We start from the raw sequence: 26609 nt of genomic DNA, 5'->3' as shown, positions 1-26609 counted from the left end.
CCTGAGTCGCTTTCGTCTGTGTACAGTCCACACGCACCTGTGAGTCACGTTGACTGTTAATTTTCCAAACACTGCCTCAGTCGGTTTCCACGTTGATTTTTCATTGTTCTTTGCGGTTTCGGCTGCTTTTTTTTTATATATAATCCACCAAGTCACCCGACCATGGGGGCTTTACAAAGGGCAGGGGCGTAATCAGTGCGGCGTATGACCCGCACGTACTGGGAATTTCTCGTTCGTGGGGAACAATTGGAAGCCACGGTCTCCATCACGAACGGGGGTCAACAGCTTACCCACGGCGGGTAGACACACGTTGATCCATTCAGTGTAGCGCGCATGCAGTACCGGACATACAAGTGCATCACAGACCTGTTAATGCTCAATCTCACGTGGCTGAAAGCCACTTGTCCCTCTAAGAATTTGGACGCCGACCACTGTTGGGTCGTGTAACTATTTAGCAGGCGGAGTCTCGTTCTTTTGGATATAACCAGCCAAATCGCTCCACCAACTAAGAACTGCCATGCACCACCACCCACAGAATCGAGAAAGAGCTATCAATCTGTCAATCCTGTCCGTGTCCGGGCCGGGTGAGGTTTCCTGTGTTGAGTCAAATGAGGCGAAAGGCTCCACACCTGGTGGTGCCCTTCCGTCAATTCCTTTAAGTTTCAGCTTTGTAACCATACTCCCCTGAACCCAAAGACTTTGGTTACCCGGTTGCCTGTTGCATGGGAATGACGCCTGCATTGGTGAAGCAGGTGAGATGGTAATGAAACAGAGGCACAGGGCTTATTGGTTTTTAAAGACTGCTTCCTTCATTAGGTTTTAACCAATGCACGGAACGAACCAACACACAATCGTCCGTGCGGCGCTCAGGGTGGAACGGGAGGAGAGGAGAAGGACATCCACTCCGCTCCCTCCGTCATGCTAGTCTGCTGATTTCTCGTTCAGTATACACTGCCTGCTCATGTGCCTACCTTAGGGTTGCCACCCGTCCTTTAAAATACGGAATCGTCCCATATTTGAGAATGAAATTGCGCGTCCCATTTTGAATCAATACGGAACGGGTTTTGTCCCGTATTTTTTTTATAATTTTTTTTAAAGCAGCGTCTCATGCAAATCATCCCACACGCATTTTATGAAGATGCCTCCTTTCCTACTTTTGATTGGGTAATACTTGATGTCATCGTTAGTTTGATTGGTCTTTTTAACTGTCCAGTGAGGAGGGCGGGTCTTTTAAGTAGAGTCTGCAAAGTGTTGGCCGAGAGTAATTTTAAAAAAATGGCAGATGCTTCTCCAGGTAACTGCCCCGCGTCTTAAAGTTTCAGAGCTTAAACGGAAGCGGCTGCAAAAATACCGCAGAGAGTGGGAGGAAACAAATACTTGGCTGCAGAGTGTTAGCGGAAATTGTTATCAAGCCAACTGCACAATTTGTCAGAGAGCGTTCTCTGTCATAGGGTTGCCACCCGTCCTTTAAAATACGGAATCGTCCCGTATTTGAGAATGAAATTGCGCGTCCCTTATTTTTTTGTATTAAAAGTGGTAACCCTAGCCCACCTCCAACTCGTCACTCGAGTCGTTGTCGTCTTTGTACAGTTCAGATGCACCTGTGACTCACGTAGATTTTTCATTGCTCTGTGAGGTTTTGGCTGCCTTTCTATATATAATCCACCAAGACACCCGACCAGGGTGGGAGGGGGGTGTGTACAAAGTGCAGGAGTATCTAAGAAGACGCATGTTTGTCGCAGATGCGAATTGCTGTATGTAGCGTGTAAAACAGTTTGCTATAGTGCACGCGGTCGTGTGTCGTAACCAAAAACTCATTTTTTAAAGACTGCTCACTTCATTGTGTTTTAACCTCAGTTGTAAAGGAACATTTTAAGAATCCCATGGGATACCCCTGGCAAACAGTTTTACACGCCGCATATGGCGATTCACCTCCGCGAGAAACATGCCTCTATTAACAGTCAACGTGGGTCGGAGCTGCATGTGACCTCTACGACAGACGAATATAAATGACGCCGGTTTTTCTGTGTCGTCGCGTCCGAGTTGGTGGCCGAGGCTCTGTGAGTTGTCGTCGTATCCAATGGTCTTGGAGTTGGTGGGCGTGGCTCCATCCTGCATGCGCCATAGGTGTCTCACTTGTCGGCGGCTTAGTGAATCCACGCCCCTTCCGGCGTGCTTTCCATGGTTGTCTTGCCTTAGTGAATTATATATATAGATTATTATTATTAAGTCTTGCTATCTTAAGACATGTCTCAATAAAGCAGTGAAGGTTGTCTCATTAAAATTTAAAAATGTTTTCATTTTGTTTCTTTTCTAAAAAAACTCATCTATGTATTTTTTCCTTCACAAATTCATCATAATGGAATTTCAGACTTTACGCAATATAGAATTCCAAAGATGCAAAAGTATGTATGCATGCATTATGATGTTTTTACATTTCACCTGTCTTAAAAGTATACTACCCTCACTTTCTAGTACAGTTGTTGTTTCTTTATGTTTTCTAATGCCTTATTATTTTAAAAAAATCACATATTTAATTTAATCTGTTATCAAGCCCCACACATTCAGGCTGTGGAGGGCCAAAACCTATCCCAGCTGTATTATGAGCAACACGGGGAAGAAGAGTATGCCATTGAATTGCCGGGCTACTTATTCTAAAGCACTGCAGCTTTTAGCTTAAACCTGGAAATCTGTTGAAGTTACACGAGGTAAAGTTCCAGTAATATCAAGACTTTCACAGTATCTTGTTTATCAGAGAAATAAGTGAAAATTCTCAAATAGCCTATTTTATTTAATTTCTTCCTTACCTAGTAGAAACTCATTTTTGCTAGTTACTTTTGTGATTACTTTCATAGCTAAATGTGTTTATGTTTTCATTAAGACTTTCAGCTCCAACAATGTCATATCCTCAAACAAAAAACAAACTTTAATTTAAATAAAGAGGGGGCCAGAAAATGGTACCCCTGGGTTTTACAAAAAAAACAAACATTGGCAGTAGTTTTAAAGTTATTATAATAATAAACAAAAAACAGAATGTGTTTTTTCCATTATGTAGAAGTCACTTCCAATTATATTCAATGGGAAAGGAAACCAGTTTTGTGGTACGATGAATGCTTAACAGTTTTAATATAAAAACAACAAATCAGGGATCTCAGGTTCAAGAGTGAAACTGAACAGGATCAGGAGGAAAGAAGTACTTTTAGTGTGCTGTTTAAAAACCATCATTAGTACTCCCCCATTAGTCAAAAAGCAGAGCTCTGCAGTACAAAAATCTACCCTTTTATACACGATGATACAAACTAATCATTAAAAATAAGAACACTGATCACAGAAGTAATGTGCAAAACACACGCAAAAAAAAAGTATTGCAGCATAGTGCGTCTATGTATCATGATGCCAAAATTAGTATGTGGTAAAAAATAACACCATTCTTTTACGATCAAATGTCAGCCTTTACTTTCAAATAAAATTGTTTTCAATTATATCTAAATTGTGGCGTTCTTTCTGATAACCCTAGTGTCAACTGATAATATATTGAATTATAATGTTAATGAGCATATATTGCTAGGATCCATTTATGTTATGTAGTTTGGAAGTGCTTTATTTTACTGTGCGTTTAAACTAATTAGTATCTCTAGATGTATACACTATGTGATTAGTAAAGTTTGTAAATGTATTTTACCTATGAACTTGTCGCAACGCTGCATGTCTGCACTCAGTAAAGAGCATTTTACAAAAATAAGCTAAATTGAAGTGAAATAAAACTGGTATGTAGTCCTTTACTTAATATACTGTACCTCTGCACAATTATTCTTTTGGAAAGTTTCATGTACATTTTCTCTTACTTGCTTAAAAAACAAAGAATGAGAATGTTAATCTCCTCTTTTGAAATTACCTTCAAATGATCAGGCTTGTTGTTTTTTCAGGGTTTCTCTCTCTATCCATCTAAAGGGCCAGTCCCCTAGGGATGTAAGGGATTCCCTACCATTACTTTCCTTTGCACCACACATGACAGAGTCTTTTGAGCCCCAGCAGCCTGTGCCATTCAGCAGACAGATATCATGTCAGTGAGCATTACTACCTCCAATTCTCTATCCATTCGTTTTGCTACAGGAGATAACCCTGTCATGTGCTATTCTGGTAGTTCTCTGCCCTTGGTCTCCTATTTTCTACCCATAGAGCCCCCTCATATTGCACCAAAAAAACAACATGGTGTGAGATGACTGTACAAAAATCACAGATGAGAGACATAATAAAATATTTCTACTGAAATCAATTAGTCACAATGAAATTATTCCCTGAATATTTCTTATGCATGCACAACAACCAGAACCATACATTATACACAATATTCTGTAACACTGCCTTGTACTACTACTATTAAATATTTAAACACCAGAAGATGAAAATCAGTCAGTGCATCATCTTTGTGCAACAGCTTATTGTTATACTGTATCTGACACCAGGTACAGTTTATCTGCTAATTGCCATAAAAATTAAGATATTTACTTTCTTTCCTGCAAAGATTTCAAAGTTTTTGAGATTCATTTTACACATGAAATAATGCATTTTAGTTTACTTTAATAAATTAATGTACAGGGTGGTCCATATCTAACTATGCAGATCCAGATCGTCTGGATGACTTTGATTTATGAGGGGACGATTCCAGTTCATTGCAAAGACGATTCTTCATGTCGTCAGTTTGGACACTTCTCGATGGTCCGGGATTTTTCATGTGATTTTCTATGTAATAAACTTAAGTTATAGCGTAATGAAAATTGCATAATTGGATCTGGACCATCCTATAGACTATGTTGATAAAAGCTTGAGTATCCTTTCACAGCTTTTGTAATTATGATTATTACATAATGTTTGTTTGAAATATTTCTGTAGTGAATTACATTAAACAAGCATTTTGCTGGCAGCGTTTGCCAGACACTTTTTTTTTTTTAATGTGGCATCTGCAATCAAAGGTCTGTTCTCTTGTTAGCCTGCCACAACTACAAAATGCCAGCCTGATGTTGCTCATTCAGAATGTAAGAATTTCCGCCTGGAGGCTGCATCACTAATGTTTTTCCTCAACATTGAGGCAAAAATAAAGTCTGTATCCAATTAAAACAAAGACTAAACTGTTCATGATACTCAAACACAAACGCATAGCATGAATTCCACGTTGGGTGTGTGCTTGCTTTGAGAACTGTAGGTTATTATTTGACACTCAAGCTGTGGAAAATGCATGAAATCATCTTTTTTTGATTTTATAAGTGCAAAAATTACAAATCACAACTGAAAATATTCACTGTATATTCACTGTAAGACATAGGAATCAAATAAATAAGATCCAGTTTAAATAAATCTCTGTATGCACACTTTCTCATCTACTTTTACAGTCAAAAAAGGCATGAATGCACTTGGAAAAAGTACAACAACAAAAGACAGAAAGAAGATTAAAGGAGATTAAACTCTTTAATTGTTTAAAAAAAGTCACTTGACAGAAATATGAAACATTTATTGAAAATACTAAACAAGCATGCACATTCTAAAAAAAGAGTGTTTAAATCTTGCTATGTATTCTTCAAAACCAAATGAGTGATGCCAGGAAATAGATGACAGTGGGATGTAAAACTTATAAAACCTGTCATTATTTCTCTCATCAGTTCAGCAGAACTGCGAGTGTCTGTGACATCTATACAAAATGGGACACATTAGCCATTCCCTCAAAATATGATGCAAATGAAAAGTTCAACTCAGGAAGATCTGGTGAAGCACAACCATTCACCCCTTTAGTTTCTAGTAAGTGGTAGTGGACTAGTTAGAGCTCTGTACCCCTGGGTGTTTAAAATTCAAGGCCAGGTGCGATCATGTCAACTGAGAAACCCAGGACACAACACCATCAACTAGCAAATCAATATTGTACAGCCCAGGAAGAAAATTCATACGCTAGAAGGTAAGCCTGGACACAGTGTATACAACTGAGTTAAGTAAGAGACCTTCAAAAAGCTTTACAAAAAACATGTACCTGAGAGCATTGCCTTAACCTCCAACGAATGCAAATTAAAAACAAATTTTTTTTTTTTTTTTTTTTTAAATAATTTTCTGCCTTGGTGGGCTGTACACTTGTGGAGTCATTAGCCCTGCATCCTTACACATTACGGTCCTGGTTTTGAATCCCAGATGTCTGTGTTTTAAGTTAAGTGGCAATTCCAAATTGGCCCTGTGTATGTATGGGCCTGTAATAGACTGTTTCTAGCCTTGTGCCTAATGCTGCTGGAATAGGCTCTGTAACCTGGTATTGGATCAAGTAGGTTTGAGATGGTTCTTATGTGTGGCTGGTTCTTAGAGTTTAAAAATTAAGGTAGAACATCTAATCACCAAGGCACACTAAATTTCATCATTTTTATATGTAAACACGTTTGATTTTTTCACATTTTTAGTAGGGAAAATAAATACAACAATGCAAACAGGATTATTTTAAATTTTTATGCTTAGTGTTAAGGGTTTTTCAAAATTTTATCTGGCAAAATGTAAAGAGATAGAAAATATTTTCAAACTTCACCACTTTCCTGAAAAAGGTGCACTGTGAAAAGGACTTCTCAAATAGAACTTCAGCGGGAGAATGAAAGTCAGTCATTGTCTAACCCGCTATACCATAACACAGGGTCACGGGGGTCTGCTGGAACCAATCCCAGCCAGCACAGGACGCAAGGCAGGAACAAATCCCAGGCAGGGTGCCAGCCCACCGCAAGGCACACGCCAAGCACACACTAGGGACAATTTGAATGGAAATCAGTTATTGATAAATAAAATCCACATCAATGCATGGTCATCTTCACACAAATCAGCCAAAATGTTACAATTCTGTATATCCGCCATCAGGCACCTTCCTCTTTGGGTCACGTTCCAGAACTGTACCATGCCGAGGCCATAATGGAATAAAATTTTAACTTATCTTTAAGATAGATTATGTAGTAATGTTTAATGGGATTGTTCCGTTTAATGAACCAACTTCCATGATAACCTACATTATTACACTGCTAGCACGTCACAGTACACTGCTCTATAGGAAGATTCCCAACTCAACTACCATAAATCAGTGGCATTTTTTTGGTCTCTGCATAGCAGGAGTCAGATATAAATTAAAAGAACTGCATGTATGATTGAAAGGTAACTTATTCATTAAAATTAAATTTATACAATCAAAAAATGTTTAGAAATATCTCAAATATAGGATATATTCATGAATGCATTGAGTTCTTAACGCCTGGAATTAAAAACAATGACATCAGGCCAATTGCACCTTAATTGGTGTTCATAAAATGAAAGCACCAGCAGTTGCCAGCAGTTAATTGGTCAGAGTTACATTGTAAGCCAGAGGTGCCATTACTTACAACTGTGTAGTTTCAAAATCTGCTTTGTTTAATTATAGGCTAAAGTGACTTTAGTATAGGCTAAAGGAGAAGGCCAGGATGACCACATATGCCCTAAGGAAATAATCCAAGGTCAAAATAAACTGACATGAAATCAGGCTTTATGAAACTGCCACGAGATGATGTGCTCAATAAAGGATGCTATTCTACAAACTGTCACTACTGACAACTCTTGCCCTTTTACTTTTAACTCAGTATGACACACTGAATCAAATAACTTCCCAACAGACTTTTCATAAATACTGTATTTGCTACAACCCACTAGGCTTAAAGTGCAACTGAATGGAATGATTCATGGAGATTCTATTTCTCAGAAGTCCTGGATGTTCACTTACCTTGGGCCTTGAAAGTGTTCAGATCTTCTCGAAAAGTGAGAGAAGGACTGCAGTTCTGAAGGATTGTTAAATAGCCATGCTCTTGAACTTCTGCTTTCTCCATGTCTCGCTTCCATACTGTCACAATAATCTGCCAAGGATTAAAAATCCAAAGACATCTCTTTAACCCAGAGTAGGTAATATGTATGCAAAGACTACTACATTTGGGACACAACTGTTAGAGAGCGAATGAAAATCGGCTTCATACAAAGCCTGAGGGGACAAAAATCAAATTTGTTTTCTGGATGAAAATCACAAAGCTGATAAAGATCAGTTCTACATGAATCTGTGAACACAATGGCATCTTTCCTTCTTCATGCAGATAATACATTGAAAGGTAATTCTCCTAGTGCCAAGAGTGCAGCAGCAAGGTGTCAGAATCATGTGCTCAGCTGACAAATTTATTGCTGCTACCTTCTTCTTATGGACTGTACAGGCTTTTTTTGAGCTGACAAAAATCAAACCTGAATTCTGATTGTACAGACATGCACAAAAAATATAAATGTTAAAGAAAAAAAAATTTCAGATCCATCTGAATTAAGAATATACTGTAAGAATATTAATTAAGAATCTGTAGTTTGTTAAGAATTTGCAGCTGCTGACAGAGGAATGGAGGAAACAGAAAATTACATCTGAAACAAGAGCTGGCAAAAATGTAAAGTCCAGGCAAATACCAATGAGGAAAACTTATTGAGTATAAAATCTTTCTATATAAATGCAGTCCAAAGGCAAAATAAAAGCAGGGGTGTATCAATTTGCATATACAGTATATTTTTACAATTGGAGTACAAGAAGTTGAGTGACTTGCTCAGGACTAGATTGTTCTATTACAAGAACAAGAAAATACAAAAATAATAACTCCAATTCTTAAATCCTTACACTGGCTCTCAGTTAAGTTTAGGGCAGAGTTCAAAATCCTCCTTTTAACATATAAAACATTAAATGGTCAAGGTCCAACTTACTTGTCTGAACTTATCATGACTTACAAACCAGAGCGCACATTAAGATCTCAAGATGCCGGTCTGCTTATGATTCCAAGGATTAATAAAATAACAGTGGGAGGTAGAGCTTTTAGTTACAGCGCCCCTAAACTGTGGAATGGTCTGCCTACTACTATAAGAGATGCCACTTCGGTCTCAGTTTTTAAATCCAGGCTGACGAATCAGATATAGTGTGGGGGAGGAACGATATCCTGACTAGAGCTGCTGATTAATTGTACAGACTGCATCTCTGTTGTTAGTCATTAGCATTAAAACATAAGTAACATGATAGCTATAACTGGATACTAACCCTCACCTATTCTGTTTCTCTTCTCGGTACTCAAATGTGGCACTTGGTGCCATGGCCCACCTGCCAAGTTGTTTTGCCTGCCTAAAGTAAAGTCATCCCTGATGGAAGATCGCAGGAATCGTGGGGTAGAGGGGCCCTTTCATCGGATTGGCTGGCCCAGCGCTGTTTCAGCTGTGGAATGGCCAAATGGGGGAGGCAGCTTGATGGATGAGGTCTCCAGGACTCTAAACAAATCCAAATCATTTGGGTCAGTTCTTCCTTGTCTTCTTAAGAGAGTCAAGGCTGGGGGGCTGTCAAGAGGCAGGGCCTGTTAAAGCTCATTACGGCACTTCTTGTGCGATTTTGGGCTACACAAAAATTAATTGTATTGTATTGTATTGTATAGTATAGTGAGTTACATGATGGAAATGAATGGATAGAATTTTCTTTCAAAGCATTCCAGACAAAACACACCTTTAAAAACAACCACAAAATGGATGAGCAGAAAACATTGAACTGTTCTGAAGAATCCTGTTCTGAATCCCATTGAAAATTCATGGAAAGAGCTGAACTTGGAATATGTAGAATGAACTCATCAAACTTGAATAAACTGCAGCAGTTTGGTAAAGAGGAGCGGGCCAAGCTACCAGTCATGTACACTAATCGCAGTTCAGAGCTACAGAAACTGCTTGATTATACTTTTTTGTTCTGTTAAATGTGTACAGTAATTAAAAATGGTGGATAGCAACTACAGTAATCCCTCCTCGATCGCTAGATAGATGAAAATTCGCGAAGTAGAAACCATATGTCTGTATGGTTATTTTTATATATTTTAAGCCCTTATAAACTCTCCCACACTGTTAACATTATTTTAGAGCCCTCTAGACATGAAATAACACCCTTTAGTCAAAAGTTTAAACTGTGCTCCATGTCAAGACAGAGATGACAGTTCTTTCTCACAATTAAAAGAATGCAAATATATCTTCTCTTCAAAGGAATGCATGTCAGGAGCAGAGAATGTCAGAGAGAGAGAGAGCGCAAAAGAAGAGCAAACAATCAAAAAATCAATACATGCTTTTGGGCTTTTAAGTATGCCGAAGAACCGCGATAAAGCAGCATTTTTTAGATAGCGTCCGTATCCTCTATACAAACAGCCTCTGTGCAAACAGCCCCTCTGCTCACACCCCCTCCATCAGGCGCAGAGAATGTCAGAGAGAGTGAGAGAGACAGAGAAAAGCAAATAATCAAGCACCGCGTGGGAAGCATATCGATTATCATTGAGGAGTTTTATTTAATATGTAATACATGCTCTGATTGGTAGCTTCAAAGCCATCCGCCAATAGCGTCCCTTGTATGAAATCAACTGGGCAAACAAACTGAGGAAGCATGTACCATAAATTAAAAGACCCATTGTCCGCAGAAATCTGTGAACCAGCAAAAAATCCATTATACATATTTAGATATGCTTACATTTAAAACCCGCGATGGAGTGAAGCCGTGAAAGTCGAAGCGCGATATAGCGGGGGATCACTGTACTTCCATTAGATCAGGGGTGTCAAACTCCAGGCCTGGCGGGCCGCAGTGGCTGCAAGTTTTCATTCTAACCCTTTTCCTAATCAGAGATCAGTTTTCACTGTTAACTCCTTTTCCCTTCATTCTAGTCACTCTGTTTTTAAGGATTAAGTCCTCTAAATTGATTCCTTTCTTCATTAAATGGCAACCAAACAGAAATGAGATGTGAAACGAGCCAACAGATGGGATATCAAACTCCAACCAATCTCTTAATGAGAAGCTGATTCTTGCTATTAATTAAAGCCGTTATTTAATTCCATGGCTTGTTGCGGCTCTCATTCTGCCACAGCAGACATTTCCAAAACTGCTGACTTTTCTGTTTTTTCTAAGAACACAGTCAAGATGTTTTGGTGACCTGAGCAGACCAATGTGACGGAGACCTTTGCCTTTCTTTATTTTCAGGTTAGCTGGTCATTTGGTGGCTCATTTTGTGTCTCATTATTGTTTGGCTGCTAATTACGGAAAAAGAAAAATTTGATTTAAATTAAGGCAAAAGAAGTGAATTAGCAGCAAAAACTGGTCACTAATGAAGAAGATGGTTGAAAACCTGCTGCCAATGTGGCGCACCAGGACCGCAGTTCAACACCTATATGTTAGATACAACTTAGAAAGAGCATTGAAGAGCATTGATGCCATACCTCAGCATTAGTGTGCTTCCACTTGTAAAAGAAAAAAAAATCTTTTCTTTTAGCAAGTTAGCCTCAGAGACCGTCTTTTCCTTTAATTTTCTAAAGGCCACTTATTCCAATATCCGGGATATGGAGAAAGAGAGTATATCTTGGTAGAATTGGAAATAAGGCAAGAATCTGCTTTGGAACATTTCATTTCAGAAGCACACACCTACACTTATTCTAATCTGGTCAGTTTACAATTACAAATTTATCTAACATACACATCTTTTTACATGTTTAAAGTTTGTATCCTTTTGGTTTTTTTTTTTCATTACATAGGTTTTGCTTCAACCCCGGATAACTGAAGTTATCATCAAGCAACATTGCTTAATATTGTGGATACATGTGTAGCAGTAACATGCACCTCAAGGAAACAACCATCAGATGCATAAAAAAGGACTAGAAATGCTGAGGGGCACAAAAAGTACAATACAACATGTAGAGAATCACAACAGAATTCAGAAGGTTTAGCTCTGATCTAGTGACCATAATATACAGTGCATCCGGAAAGTATGCACAGCGCATCACTTTTTCCACATTTTGTTATGTTACAGCCTTATTCCAAAATGGATTTAATTCATTTTTTCCTCAGAATTCTACACACAACACCCCATAATGACAACGTGAAAGAAGTTTACTTGAGATTTTTGCAAATTTATTAAAAATAAAAAAATTGAGAAAGCACATGTACATAAATATTCACAGCCTTTTCCATGAAGCTTAAAATTGAGCTCAGGTGCATCCTGTTTCCCCTGATCATCCTTGAGATGTTTCTGCAGCTTAATTGGAGTCCACCAGTGGTAAATTCAGTTGATTGGACACGATTTGGAAAGGCACACACCGGTTTATATAAGGTCCCACAGTTGACAGTTCATGTCAGAGCACAAACCAAGCATGAAGTCAAAGGAATTGTCTGTAGATCTCCAAGATAGGATTGTCTCGAGGCACAAATCTGGGGAAGGTTACAGAAATATTTCGGCTGCTTTGAAGGTCCCAATGAGCACAGTGGCCTCCATCATCCATAAATGGAAGAAGTTCGAAACCACCAGGACTCTTCCTAGAGCTGGCCAGTCATCTAAACTGAGCGATCTGGGGAGAAGGACCTTAGTCAGTGAGGTGACCAAGAACCCGATGGTCATTCTGTGGAGAGAGGAGAACCTTCCAGAAGGACAACCATCTCTGCAGCAATCCACCAAACAGGCCTGTATGGTAGAGTTGGAATGGATGGAAGCCACTCCTTAGTAAAAGACACATGGCAGCCTGCCTGGAGTTTCTCAAAAGGCACCTGAAGGACTCTCAGACCATGAGAAACAAAATTCTCTGGTCTGATGAGACAAAGATTGAACTGTTTGGTGTGAATGCCAGGTGTCATGTTTGGAGGAAACCAGGCACCGTTCATCACCAGGCCAATACCATCCCTACAGTGAAGCATGGTGGTGGCAGCATCATGCTGTGGGGATGTTTTTCAGTGGCAGGAACTGGGAGACTAGTCAGGATAAAGGGAAAGAGGACTGCAGCAATGTACAGAGATATCCTGGATGAAAACCTGCTCCAGAGCACTCTTGACCTCAGACTGGGTCGACAGTTCATCTTTCAGCAGGACAACGACCCTAAGCACACAGCCAAGATATCAAAGGAGTGGCTTCAGGACAACTCTGTAAATGTCCTTGAGTGGCTCTGGAGCGATCTTAAAATGGCTGTGCACCGACACTTCCCATCCAACCGGATGGAGCTTGAGAGGTGCTGCAAAGAGAAATGGGCGAAACTGGCCAAGGATAGGTGTGCCAAGCTTGTGGCATCATATTCAAAAACACTTGAGGCTGTAATTGCTTCCAAAGGTGCATCGAAAAAGTATTGAGCAAAGGCTGTGAATACTTATGTACATGTGATTTCTCAGTTTTTTTTATTTTTAATAAATTTGCAAAAATCTCAAGTAAAAACTTTTTTCACGTTGTCATTATGGGGTGTTGTGTATAGAATTCTGAGGGAAAAAAATGAATTTAATCCATTTTGGAATAAGGCTGTAACATAACAAAATGTGGAAAAAGTGATGCGCTGTGAATACTTTCCGGATGCACTGTAATACATTTGACAGTGTTTTCACAAAATTAAACTTAACTTTTCTACAGAGCACATTTTAATCAGATGTGGTAAAGTCTAATAAAGATGAACTAGGACAAGCTTTTAATTGTGGAGTCAGTCAGGGCCAAATAAAGGAGGTTTAAAGGTGTATTACATACAATTCAGGACAAGTTCATCCTAAAATTTAAAAGCACTTAGGCATTATAAGAGAACTTTGTGGTTTACAAATAAGGAGGAACAGGAAAAACATTGTTTACCACATATAATATAAATAATTCCAGTGATAACTGTTGGGGTAATAAGAGCACACGAGCAACATTTAAAAAAGGATAGTAGGAAGCTTAAAGATAGACAGGAATTCATGGAAAAGACTAAAGATGAACCAGTTTCTTTCAGTTAGTTGTAAAAGTACAGTTAAATAAGAAATGTTTTTGAAACAGTTTAGCAAGCTCTAAACTTGAACTTTTCTTAAGCTTAGATGTATAAAAAGTGTCTAACCTCCCAACAGTAACTGTTTATCAGAGCGGTATTTGAAGGGGAAGAAGTGCTGTGTAGATTTACTATGCTACAAATAAATAAATCCCCTACAACAGATAGCATCCAATTTCAAATGTTTAAACAGGTTAGTTGTTGCATACATAACCAGTGACACTATTTTTTTTTTTTTGATAATCTCTGCACCTTGGGGAAATTTTTAATGACTGAAAGCGAACAAATATTATACGATTATATAAAAGAGGTGATCAGGCTGGTCTAAGTCAATATAGGCCAGTAGGATTAGCAAGCATCAAAGGTAAATTGATGGAAGCCATTATTAAGGAAAAGATCAAGCAGGACATGCCATGAACAGGTGTATGAGTGATCGTGTTTCATTAATATTCTGTAATTGTAAGAGGAAGCGACAAAAGCATAGAATCAGAGGGGATTATTTTTTATTTATGTTATCTGGATTTTCAGAGTGCTTTTGATAAGGTTCCACAAGAGTGGTTAGCATCAAAGTAAAATAAATATAAGGTATTACAAGTAGGAACTGAAAAGGTTAGTTATGAGTACACAATGGGAGGTCTCAAACCTTAAAATATACCTTACAAGAAACACGCAAGACTCATTGTCCGCTCATCACTAAACCTGACAGCATGACTGAAGCCATTAAGAAGGCTAACAGAATGTTAGTTTATATAGCATGATGTGCAGAAAATAATATACCAGTAATCAAAATTATGCTTAAGCTGTATAACACACTAGTGGGGCCTTGTCTGGTCTCCATTAAAAAAAAAAAAAAAGACTTAGCAGTAATCAAGCATGTCCAGAGGAGAGCGACGAAGATGACTCAAGGACTGTGATGTACGAGTCATGAAGACAGACTGAAGGAGTTAAACATTTTCTGTTTAAGAAACAGAAATTAAGAGGTAACATAACTGAAGTTTTAAAATTAAGAAATTTGAATTAGGTATGACAGGGAAAAAAAATATCTCAATAATCATGTTTCCTTTGACTCTCAAAAGCAAACTGGAACAGGTTAAATTAAACTTCGCTCTCCCAAAAATAAGATAGTAGACATCAGACAAAAAGAACTGCTCAACTCTTAGCTGTGCATCATAATTTTCTTTCAATACTCTCAGTTTCTTATAACATGGTGTCAGATGATTTTTTTTAGGCTGGTGGACTAACCTTGTAACACCTGTAACATTTTTAAATAAATAAAAAAATATCTTTGCCTGCACATACGACACTGACGGACTAATAACTAGGGTAACAATAAGTGCACTTGATACAGTGGTGACTCTGTGTTTATAATTAAAACCTGAAATCAGACTTTTGTTATGCACACTTAATTTTGTGTTTGCATGTAAGCTCAGACCTCAAGAAGAGTGTCACCTTTCCCTCCCCATACATTATTTCCCCTCACCTTGACTTTTACTGTTCCTACGGGCAGCTTGTCGAGAGAGACCGTCAGGGGGAAGATGACTTCATCACTCAATACTACTGGCTCATCAAGTGGAGACTAATAAGAAAAGAAAGAAATAAGTTCTCATTAGGCATCATCAGTCTATGACAACAATAAATAAAGCAGCAAATACACTGCAAGGGCTATCATCTTTACAGACCACGGGGAGAACAAAAAAATAAATAAATAAATAAATAAATAAATAAAACATAGTCAACTCCAATGTTTAACTGGAAATCATAAGGCTCACCAAGTGATCATTATGTTTTATATTAATCAGACTGAATTCTTCTCTATTTTACTATACTTTAAACTAACGCATGTGTTTAAGTATATCAGTGATGGTTATTGCATTATAGCTGATCACAGAAGAGAGTTTACAATTGTTCCAATAAACTTGATCTTCAGTACATGTGTGTGTGTTTGCCATACCTATCTACATACATACATACACACACACACACACACACACACACACACAGAGTAAACCATTAGCCACATTTAACCTAGTTTTGATATTATAAAATTACTGACTCTTTCATATATTGCACTTTGCAAGTACTGAAATGGACCTCCAAAGACAGGCATTTAACTTTGCTGCATTCTCGTTTTAATGTCTGGTATTTGTTTGTCCATGAGCACTGCTTAATCCATTTCATTTTAAAGAGGGGCCTGTAGAAAAGAAATAAGGCAGATGTGTTCTGCCCTTCATAGGGTGCACACATATGGAGTAGAAAGTTGGTATCACAAGATACTATCGAGTTAGCATGCTTCCACTAAGAAATGTACATCCATTTATCAAGCATTCATCGTCATCACTACTTAGGTCAGATCAAGCAGGGCTTTTATTATGATGATATCATAAATAGACTGCTATACACAATTGTCCATTTTACTTTTACCTAGTCTGCCTTTGTTGGGTGCAGTATATAAATGGAGTAGTATGGTGTTGTTCTCTTTAAAGATTTAATTAAACTTAAAACAATCTTATTTTACAACAAATTAAAATAAAAATAGCTATTAGCTTCAGATGTCAAAACACAAAAATGCTTTTACTGCATCCATTTTCTTGAACAGTTTTCTCAAATATAAGGGCAAAGGGAACTTTAGCCTATACAGCCAGGCCTGGACAAAACAAGAATCTATGTGCTAATATCCATAAACTCATTTGCAAAAACCCTTTATTAAGGTCAAAGTTATATTGGACCAGAGTCAATTATGGTAGAAGGCATAAACTAAACATGTGGAGAATGCTAGACCACCACAAGGCACAGTGGCAGTGCTGCTACCTTGCAGTCAGGAGACTGGGGTTCGCTTCCCGGATCCTCTCTGCGTGGATTTTGCATGTTCTCCCCATGTCTGCGTGGGTTTCCTCCCACAGTCCAAAGACATGCAGGTTAGGTGCATTGGCGATTCTAAATTGTCCCTAGTGTGCGCTTGGTGTGTGTGTACGCGTACTGTGGTGGGCTGTTGCCCTGCCCAGGGTTTGCTTCTTGCCTTGCGCCCTGTGTTGGCTGGGATTGGCTCCAGCAGACCCCCGTGACCCTGTAGTTAGGATATAGCGGGTTGGATAATGGATAGATGAATGGATGGATGGATGACTTCGAAACGAAAATTTATGTTTCATTGTTCCCATCTGAGATATTCACCTACAGTACATCTATACATTGTAGCAGCTTGCTTTCAGTGTTCTAGCAAATGGGGCATTAGCCATTAGCAACTATTCAACTAGATTCAAACTGGGAAACAATAATAAAGACTACTAAAAGAAAATGACAACTAAATGAAAACTATTAACCTTAAAAAAAAAAAATCAGTCAAGTTATTTAAGTTAATATGACACATAAGAAAATTATTTTTTTAAAAATACAGAAAACATACTTTGACATAAAGAGTATTTAAACTCACTTTGAAAGGGAAAAACTGTCGTTCTCTGCTTGTAGTTTGTTTCCTAACAATGATATTTGTAATATGAACAGCTTTTTTTTTTTTCTAAAATACTTCCTGGCTCAGAGATTAGACAGAAATATGCTGAAAGATGTAATCATTAAGCCAAAGTCTTCCATTAATCCTTTTGATTTAAACATTCCTTTGTTAGGGACCTGCACTGTCTAATCTCATTCAGGTCAATGCTTTAAACCCATCAATTCTCTCTTGACTTAGAAAATGAATACAATTGTTTTTCTGTATCAGTTTTAACCTTTTCTTTTTTTCTTGCTATTATATACTTCTACACACACTAATTGCTTTTATCTTCTATTGTGAAATCATTACTGATTTCATGAGCATCTTAAAATATTCCTCAGTATAACACACTACATAAAACAAGTATGTGCTCATATCAAGAACATTTTTTATTGAAAATGTACACCACAACCAAAGCATTTTGCATGTTTATTAAGTCTGGCATGATAAAATAAAGACTGTCAGAAGCAGGGCTGTGGAGTCAGAGTTGGAGACAATTTTGGGTACCTGGAATCGGGGTCGGAGTTTGCAAATAAATTTAAGTTGTAATAAAAAAAAAAATACAGCAAGTTCAAATGTCCCATTTCACAAACAATAGTAATAAATAAGTACTTCTCTGATGCTCGAGAGGAGTCAGATGAGGTGGCTCGGGCATCTGATCAGGATGCCTCCTGGACGCATCCCTGGTGAGGTGTTCCGGACACGTCCAACCGGGAGGAGGCCCCGGGGAAGACCCAGGACACGCTGGAGGGACTATGTCTCCCGGCTGGCCTGGGAACGCCTTGGGATTCTCCCAGAAGAGCTGGAAGAAGTGGCCGGGGAGACGGAAGTCTGGGCCTCTCTGCTCAAGCTGCTGCCCCCGCAACCCGACCCCGGATAAGCGGAAGAGGATGGATGGATGGATTCTCTGATGCAAGAATAAAGCCCAGTGCATAGTTGTGTTAATACTAGTTTGAAGTTTATCTGTGCTATTATACAACCTGACATTCACATATTGTAATCTGGTTTATGGCACATTACAAAAAATGCTTTCATTTTATTTCAGATATAATGTGTTTAACAAGTTAATCTGAGTGTAAACAAGTGTAATGATGTAGATTGAGGTGTATGCTATGGCCTGATGTGTGTTCAAGGGTTCTGGTCTTTAGTTTTAAGTGGCCAAAATGGTAGAGAGTCAGCTTCCTGGCCAATATGCCTGTGGTTAAATGACATGCATGTTGCCTTCCTTCAGTCAACATGAAAAATACATTAGCATATTAAATAAAGAGGAGTCAGAGTTGTAGCTGGAGTCAGAAGTACCAAAAACTAAGGAGTTGGAGTCAAAGGATTTATCTACCGACTCCACAGCCCTGGTCAGAAGAAATCCAGTTTATATGATCCACCTGTACCTTAAGTGAAAAGCACAAATTCAACATGAATGACCTGGAAGCATAGGCTGAGCATGGAGTACTGCTCCATGTAGCCCAGGCTGAGATGCAGATTGCTCATTACCATTGCCTCTCAAAAAATTCAACTTCAGTTTCAAAGGGAAGAGGGTGACAATTCAATAATTCAGCTTTCTGCCTTATAGGCTAAACAGTAACCGCACATGATGACTAGACACTAGATTTAAAAATACATGCCGATTTACATTATACCTAACTAAACCTATTGTTACTTACTAAATAGTGTTTTACTAGATATTCTGTGCATCTTGCATTTACCACTTTGCTTACATTTATGCTTTGGTTAATTGATTCAAATTTGAAAGGTATAACAGTTGACTCTCACAGCTTGCAGATAAGTGTGGCTTCATGGAAAACTTTAAAAAAAGTATGTATATGGTGCACAGCTCTGTCATATAATAGGTCAGAAATGAATTTTAAAATAAACAATCAGTTTATTTGTCCATCACAGGCCCCACTCTGAAGCATTTAACCCAATATGATTGTCTTTGGAAACTTAGAGAAAACTCACAACGACATGGGAAGAATGCGTAAACTCCACACAGACAGTGGTTATGTATGTGCAGTCTGGATTTGTCAGGAGTTGGGCACACTTGCGTAATAAGGTGATAATTGGACAGGGCTGGATAAGTTGACCTCTTCATGCTTGTACAATACTTTCTCTACAACAGTGTTTGTGTTTATTTTCTGAACAAACAAGAGAGTTTGACAGTGGCTCAATCATTGAATTTCTTAAGGCCTGGTTATTAGCCCAACATTCTAGGTATATAGATACCGCAGTGGCTCAATGCTATCGACAATGGTATTGGGAATTTTTTAATGCAAAACATGAAGGATGTGGACAGAACACTCAAAAACTGTCTGTCATTGCAACAATATACAAGCATTCCATCTTCAAAAAAAGATGCTGGTTGAAGCTGCACTTTGGGCCAATATTTAGCTTGTGGCATTGATTAATATACCTGCTACTGATCATTTGTCACTGTTACAACACTGGATAGATGGAAAAGTTTGAGAATTGCGAATGCAGTAGAATCATCTACAGTGTGGACATAGACAATATGGCCAAAAGCATGTGGACATCCCTCCAAATTATTGAGTTCAAGTGTTTCAGCCATACCCATTGTTAACAGGTACATAAAATCAAACACACAGCCATGCAATCTCCAAAGACAAAAATTGGTAAATGAATGGGTCATACTGAAGAGCTCAGTGAATTTAAATGTGACACTGTCATAAGTTGTTACCTTTGCCACAAGACAGTATGTGAAATTTCTACACTGCTAGATCTGCCCCAGTCAACTTAAATGCTATTACTGTGAAGTGGAAATGTCTAGGAACAATAATAGCTCAACCATGTATGCAGTGGTGAACCACGCAAGCTCACAGAGTGGGTCTGGTAAGCACTTAAGCACAAAGTGCATATAATAAATCACCCTCCTGTGTTCCATCACTCACAACAGAGTTACAGACTGCCTTTGGAAACAACATCAACATAAGAACAGTGCGTTGGGAGTTTCATGAGATAGGCAGTTCGGCTGCATACAAGCCTAACATCACAATGTACAATGCCAAGAGCCGGCTGGAGTGCATAAATCATGTTGCTATTGGACTCCGGACCAATGGAAATGTGTTCTCTGGAGTGATGAATTATGCTTCACTATTTGGCAGTTTGACAGGTGAATCTGGATTTAGTGGATGCCAGGAAAACACTGCCTTCTGGACTAAATAGTGCCCACTGTAAATTTAGATGTAGGACGGATAATGGTCTGGGGCAATTTTTCAGGTACTGGACTAAGCCCCTTGGATCCAGTGAAGGGTACTGTTAATGCTACAGCATGTAAAGACATCTTAAAACAGTTGTGCATTTCTAACTTTGTGGCAACAGTTTGGGGAAGGCCCTTTTCTGTTCAAGCTTTCTGCAAAAAGCCAGGCCTATAAAGACATGGCTTGATGAGTTTACTATGGAGGAACTCGAGTGGCCTGCACAGAGCCCTGACCACAAACCTTTTGAAAACCGCTGGGATGAAATAGAATGATGACTGAGGGCCAGGTGTTCTGGTCCAACATCAAATACTCTTTTAACAGCACAGCACAAATTCCCACAGACACATTCCAAACTCTTGTGGAAAGCCTTCCCAGAACAGTAGAGGCTATTATAGCCACAAAGGGGGTGGTGGTGGGGGATTTGTCAACTCCCTATTAATGCCCATAGTTTTGGAATGGGATGTCCAACATGGCCATATAAACACTCAGTTGTTCACAATCTTTTGACCATATAATGCAAAACTGAGAATTAGCAGCTGTGATATAACAAAAAATGTGATGGTGTGAAAGCCAATCTCTCATGCTGCTTGACTGCAGGAAATAAGCAACTACAAAAGCCACACTATCCAATGATTTTAAACTTAATTCTTGATTCTCCATTGAAGTTTAGTTGCAATATAATATGTATATACCATCATACATCAAGGAGACAGGGCATAAAAAACAGTCCAAAATACTGTTGGTTTTTTAAACAGAAACACAGAAAACCACAGCCCATAAAAGCCCATTTTTTCCCATGGAAACCAACCAAAAATAGCCCAAATGGTCAGGAAAACCACAGACCTGCCAACACTGCTTCACTTCTGCCAGTTCTTTTTGATGTAATGGTTTACTGAAGTATAATAAAAAAGATTATCTTTATAATGTACGTATGAGGATTCTCTTATTTTGAAATGACCCATAGCTTAAATTAGTACAGTATTTTGATATTAATCCAGAATTATTACAAGAACAAGAAAATAGGAACACAAATACAGTTCTTAAATCTCTACACTGGCTCCTTCTAAAGTTTCAGGCAGATTTCAAAATCCTAATTTTAACATATAAAGCCTTAAATGGCCAAGGTCCAGCTTACTTATCTGAACTTATTACTTACAAACCAGAGCACACATTAAGATCTCAAGATGCTGGTCTGTTTATGATTCTAAGGATTAATAAAATAACAGTGGGAGGTTACGCTTTTCGTTACAGGGCCCCTAAACTGTGGAATGGTCTGCCTGCCTACTACATGAGATGCCCCTTCAGTCTCAGCTTTCAAATCCTGGTTGAAGACTCACTACTTCAATTTAGGATACCTAGACTAGAGCTGGCAACCTGCATCTCTGTTCTTAGTCATTAGCACTAAGTCATGATGATAGTTATAACTTCTTACTAAGCCTCACCTATTCTGTTTCTCTTCTCAGTACTCAAATGTGGCACTTGGTGCCACTTGCCCTACTACCAAAAGTTTCTGTTTAAAAAAAATAAAAAAAATCATTACATGTATGTCTTGGCAATTTATTTTAGGATTGTCTAAATATTTTATTTCAAGTCTAAAAAAAAAAAAAAAAACTTTTTTTCACATGTGCATGCATTGCAAGGTGGTACAGTGGACAACAATGTTGTCTGAAAGCTTTAGAGAGCAGGATCAGATCTCAGTCCAGTCTGTTCTCGCTATGATCATGTGGATATTCTCAGGATACTCTGGTTTCCTTTTACATCCAAAAGAGAGGCATGTTACCTTAACTGACAACTCTAAATTAGCCATGTGTGGGTGGCTGCACCCTGCAGTTGACTCAGAAACTTTGGGCTTGTCTAGTTACTGTCTGTGTGAACAGCAGCTCCAGGAAATCAAGTACTGGAATCAGCAGGTTTGAAAAATTCATTAATTAAATAACTAATATACAAAAAATACAAATTAAAGATCTCAGATGTATTTATTTAAATATTTTATATGAACACTGTTTTCACAGCTCCCATTTCAAAACCTGTTAATTATATCCCTAACACTGAAGTTCCTTTACAATGATTAGAATTTTATTGACTAGCCAAATAGCCCTTGCTAGCTGCCTCCTAAAGTGGATAAAGTTTGAAGATAAAGTTACAATCATTTGTTAAAGTAAGAAAAGCTGTGGAGGATGTGTAATTAACAAATACTCACATTTGTACCTTTTATGAATTACACGAGTTGAATAGTGGGTGTGTAAAGTTAGGACATGTTACTCACTCATTTACTATTGCAGAATCCTGAGTGATCATTTCATTTTAATTGCCCCTGACCTTTCTGGGATTTCCATTGTAACTACATTGCCAAATAACTGCACCAGCAGGTTAGTTTCTAAAACACATTTTTCCAGCTTTTCAAAGAAGGTACCCGATTCCAGTTACACGGGGGAGTTGAATCTTTTTATTTCCAGGGGCTCTTAGTTTCACATAATAGAGTAGAATTCACAGTTCTCCATCTCAGATGATATAGAATCAGTGTGGCAGTTTTTCTTTGTTGAAAATTTCCTCAGTTACTAACAGGCTCTTTTAGTTAATGGAACATTTTGTTTAATCAAGTCCTCCTTCTTTTGCTTTGCTGCCTCAGAAAGAATTAATTGTACACAAACTGGGCAAAAAATAAATATTAGCTGATAATAATAAGTTAACTTGGGGGGGAAAAAGGATCAATAGCATGGAGTTCTAGGTAAATGAACTAAAAAGTAAACTTAAAAAACAAATATATAGAAACAGAATAAAGGCCTGTGCCATAGAATCACAAAAATAAGATGTTTTACAAACAAGAGTCACAAAAATAAGAGGCTTTACAAATAGAGGAAGCAATTCTGTCCATCAAGCTCTTTTAGTTAGCCAATAGTTAAGCTGTGCCAATATCTCATCCGCATACTTTCAGAAGTTATCAAAAATTCCACTTAAGTACCATGACTGTAGTTTGTTCCAGATTTCCACAATCCTTTTTTGTGAAGAAATGCTTCTGGGTTTGTGTCTTAAATGGGCTTATGCTCAATTCTTAAAGGTGTCCTCAAATAACCAGAAAAATAATTAACTAATTTTACAAACACACAGAGAGAAGTAAATGTTCCACGATTACTATATGTGATAATGCAAGATGAAGACCATTTAATTAGGCCTAATGCTCCTTTAACAACAAAAACTTGGTAGGAAGGACTACAGTTCACCAGGAATCAAGTTTGAGACCATAAATGAATAAAAACTCTTGTTTGCAGACAAATTCAGAGTCCTGGAGACCTAGGCCAAAATATTATAAAATACCAGCCATGTTGAGGACAAGTAATAGAATAACATATGCTATATAGATCTTGAACCTAGTTTTGTAAACTTTGACCTGCTTGTATGGAATGTTATTTGATTTTAATAAATTCAATAAAATGTTAATATATGTATATCTACTCTCTATATATAAAATCCTAAGCCTAAAAGAGCAAGATGATTTTGTGCAACGATTTTGTGTGACTTTTTATGTGAAGTTTGTCACGCTTTAAATCGGGCTTATTTTAAAACTTACATATATATTTTTGGTTATCATTCTTTTCAGAATTTATCGATCTTTAATGTGCTGTTGTTAGATTTTCAGATTCTTAGATTTTAAATTATAAACTAAAAAATATCAAGAACACACGAGACTTTGTGCCAAGAGATTTAACCACGCCTGGGGCTGGAAATAAAAGACAAAGAGAAGGACAGCTGCTGTACATGCTTTTAAATGTTCGAAGCACCACGCAAGATGCAGATCACGTGACACACAGCAGCAGCAAGCCAGCAGCTGATCGAGCAAAGAGGAGGTTAAAACAAAAAAAAAAAATGAATTTGTTTCCTATTGTATCACCATTTAAGGGGGTTTCAGAGGAGAGATTTGTTTCCTATTGTATCACCATTTAAGAGGGGGTTTCAGAGGAGAGACCGCGTCTCCTTGGGGTTCACCCAGCCCCCCTCTTAACAACATGAGCATCAGAGACGCAGGCCAGAAAGGTTTGCAAGTGAAGCGACTAGGAGGCAAACCCCCTAGTGTGTGTGTGTGTGTGTGTATATATATATTATATATATCTTGGAGTTTGCTAAAAGACACCTGAATGACTCGGAGATGGTGAGAAATAAGATTCTCTGGTCTGATGAGACCAAGATATAACTTTTTGGCCTTAATTGTAAGCGGTATGTGTGGAGACAACCAGGCACTTGTCCAATACAGTCCCCACAGTGAAGCATGGCGGTGGCAGGATCATGCTGTGGGGGTGTTTTTCAGCTGCAGGGACAGGACGACTGGTTGCAATCGAAGGAAAGATGAATGCGGCCAAGTACAGGGATATCCTGGACAAAAACCTTCTCCAGAGTGCTAAGGACCTCAGACTGGGCCGAAGGTTTACCTTTCTAACAAGACAATGACCCTAAGCGCATAGCTAAAATAACGAAGGAGTGGCTTCACAACTCTGTGACTGTTCTTGAATGGCCCAGCCAGAGCCCTGACTTAAACCCAATTGAGCATCTCTGGAGAGACCTAAAAATGGCTGTCCACCAATGTTTACCATCCAACCTGACAGAACTGGAGAGTATCTGCAAGTAAGAAAGGCAGAGGATCCCCAAATCCAGATGTGAAAACTTGTTGCATCTTTCCCAAGAAGACTCATGGCTGTATTAGCTCAAAAGGGTGCTTCTACTAAATACTGAGAAAAGGGTCTGAATACTTAGGACCATGTGATATTTTAGTTTTTCTTTTTTAATAAATCATCAACAATTTCAAAAATTCTTTTTTTTGTCTGTCAATATGGGGTGCTGTGTGTACTGTGTGTGAGGAAAAAAAATAATTTAAATGATTTTAGCAAATGGCTGCAATATAACAGAGTGAAAAATTGAAGGGGGTCTGAATACTTTCCGTACCCAATGTATGTATATACTAATAAAAGGCAAAACCCTCACTGACTGACTGACTGACTGATCACTAATTCTCCAACTTCCCGTGTAGGTAGAAGGGTGAAATTTGGCAGGCTCATTCCTTATTGATTACTTACAAAAGTTAAGCAGGTTTCATTTCGAAATTCTACGCATAACAGTCATAATTGAATTGAATACATATATACGTCCATAGCCTGCAGCTCAGTCGCCGTGTGAGGCGGCGTTGTGTCCCACCCCCACGCTTCCCACGTAGTTGGCTGCTTGCCCATATAAGGCCATCCGTTGCTCCAGTCTCTTCATTCCCTTCTTTGCTTAACCACGGTATTCACGTCTCCCTGATGATAACTGCAGCCTTTTTATTTAATCCACGGCTTCTCCGCTGTTTTACTGTTCATTTATTACGATGTGAAGTTATCGATGAAGGCGGTTGTATGCTTACAACGTGTCAGACGTCGTTGTATATTTTCTGATGCAGCTAGACAGAAACAACTTTGTGATGCTGCCGCCAAATACTCGCAGAAAAATCCACAAGTTAATAGACACGCTGTCGCTAAATACTCGCAGGCAAATCCACAACTTAATACCGGGAATGCCTGCATCTCAGATTCACGAGTAGCGATTTGGGTAGTGAACACTTCGATGAATGAAACCTGTTATCTTTACAACGGTTGACAAACACGGAATGTATCTTGAACACAACACGTCCTCCAAATACGAACCTGATTGAAAGAAATAATGATAATCAAATCCTTGATGACAGCAACACTCATAACAGTGACAAAAAATTACATTGACAATCATGTTACGTTATTTTTAAAATGTTTCCTTTTCTTTTTCATAACTTATTTAACAGACTACTTCTCTGCTGCGAAGCGCGGGTATTTTGCTAGTCTATATATATCATTCACTAAGGGCACGCAAGACAGTGAAAGCAAGACAGAGAGCCATGCCCGCCAACTCACACAGCCCCGCCTGCCAACTCTAAGACCATGGGATATGCTCAACAGAGCCCCGCCCGCCAACTCTAACCCTCCTACCGCGTCATGAGATACGCATGACAGAGCCACGCACGCCAACTGCAACCGTCCTCCCATGTCCAGTGTCGCTCTCGAGGCATGTGCACTGCCTACTTGTGCCCG

General features: G+C 38.5%; 1 protein-coding gene across 1 annotated transcript in view; it reads right to left on the bottom strand.

The window, feature by feature from the left end:
• trappc14 (trafficking protein particle complex subunit 14) overlaps window positions 1-26609 on the bottom strand; it is a 72272-nt gene that overhangs the window by 33707 nt on the left and 11956 nt on the right. Inside the window, exons 2-3 of the mRNA XM_039747232.1 lie at window positions 15305-15400; window positions 7763-7892 (exon numbers count right to left, since the gene is read on the bottom strand). Coding sequence (XP_039603166.1) covers window positions 7763-7892; window positions 15305-15400 — 226 coding nt within the window. The remainder of the gene's footprint in view (window positions 1-7762; window positions 7893-15304; window positions 15401-26609) is intronic.

This window comes from Polypterus senegalus, chromosome 3, assembly GCF_016835505.1.
Source record: "Polypterus senegalus isolate Bchr_013 chromosome 3, ASM1683550v1, whole genome shotgun sequence".
Lineage (NCBI taxonomy): Eukaryota > Metazoa > Chordata > Cladistia > Polypteriformes > Polypteridae > Polypterus > Polypterus senegalus.
The sequence above is the reverse complement of the archived record's forward strand: the minus strand, read 5'-3'. Positions and strand labels throughout refer to the sequence as shown.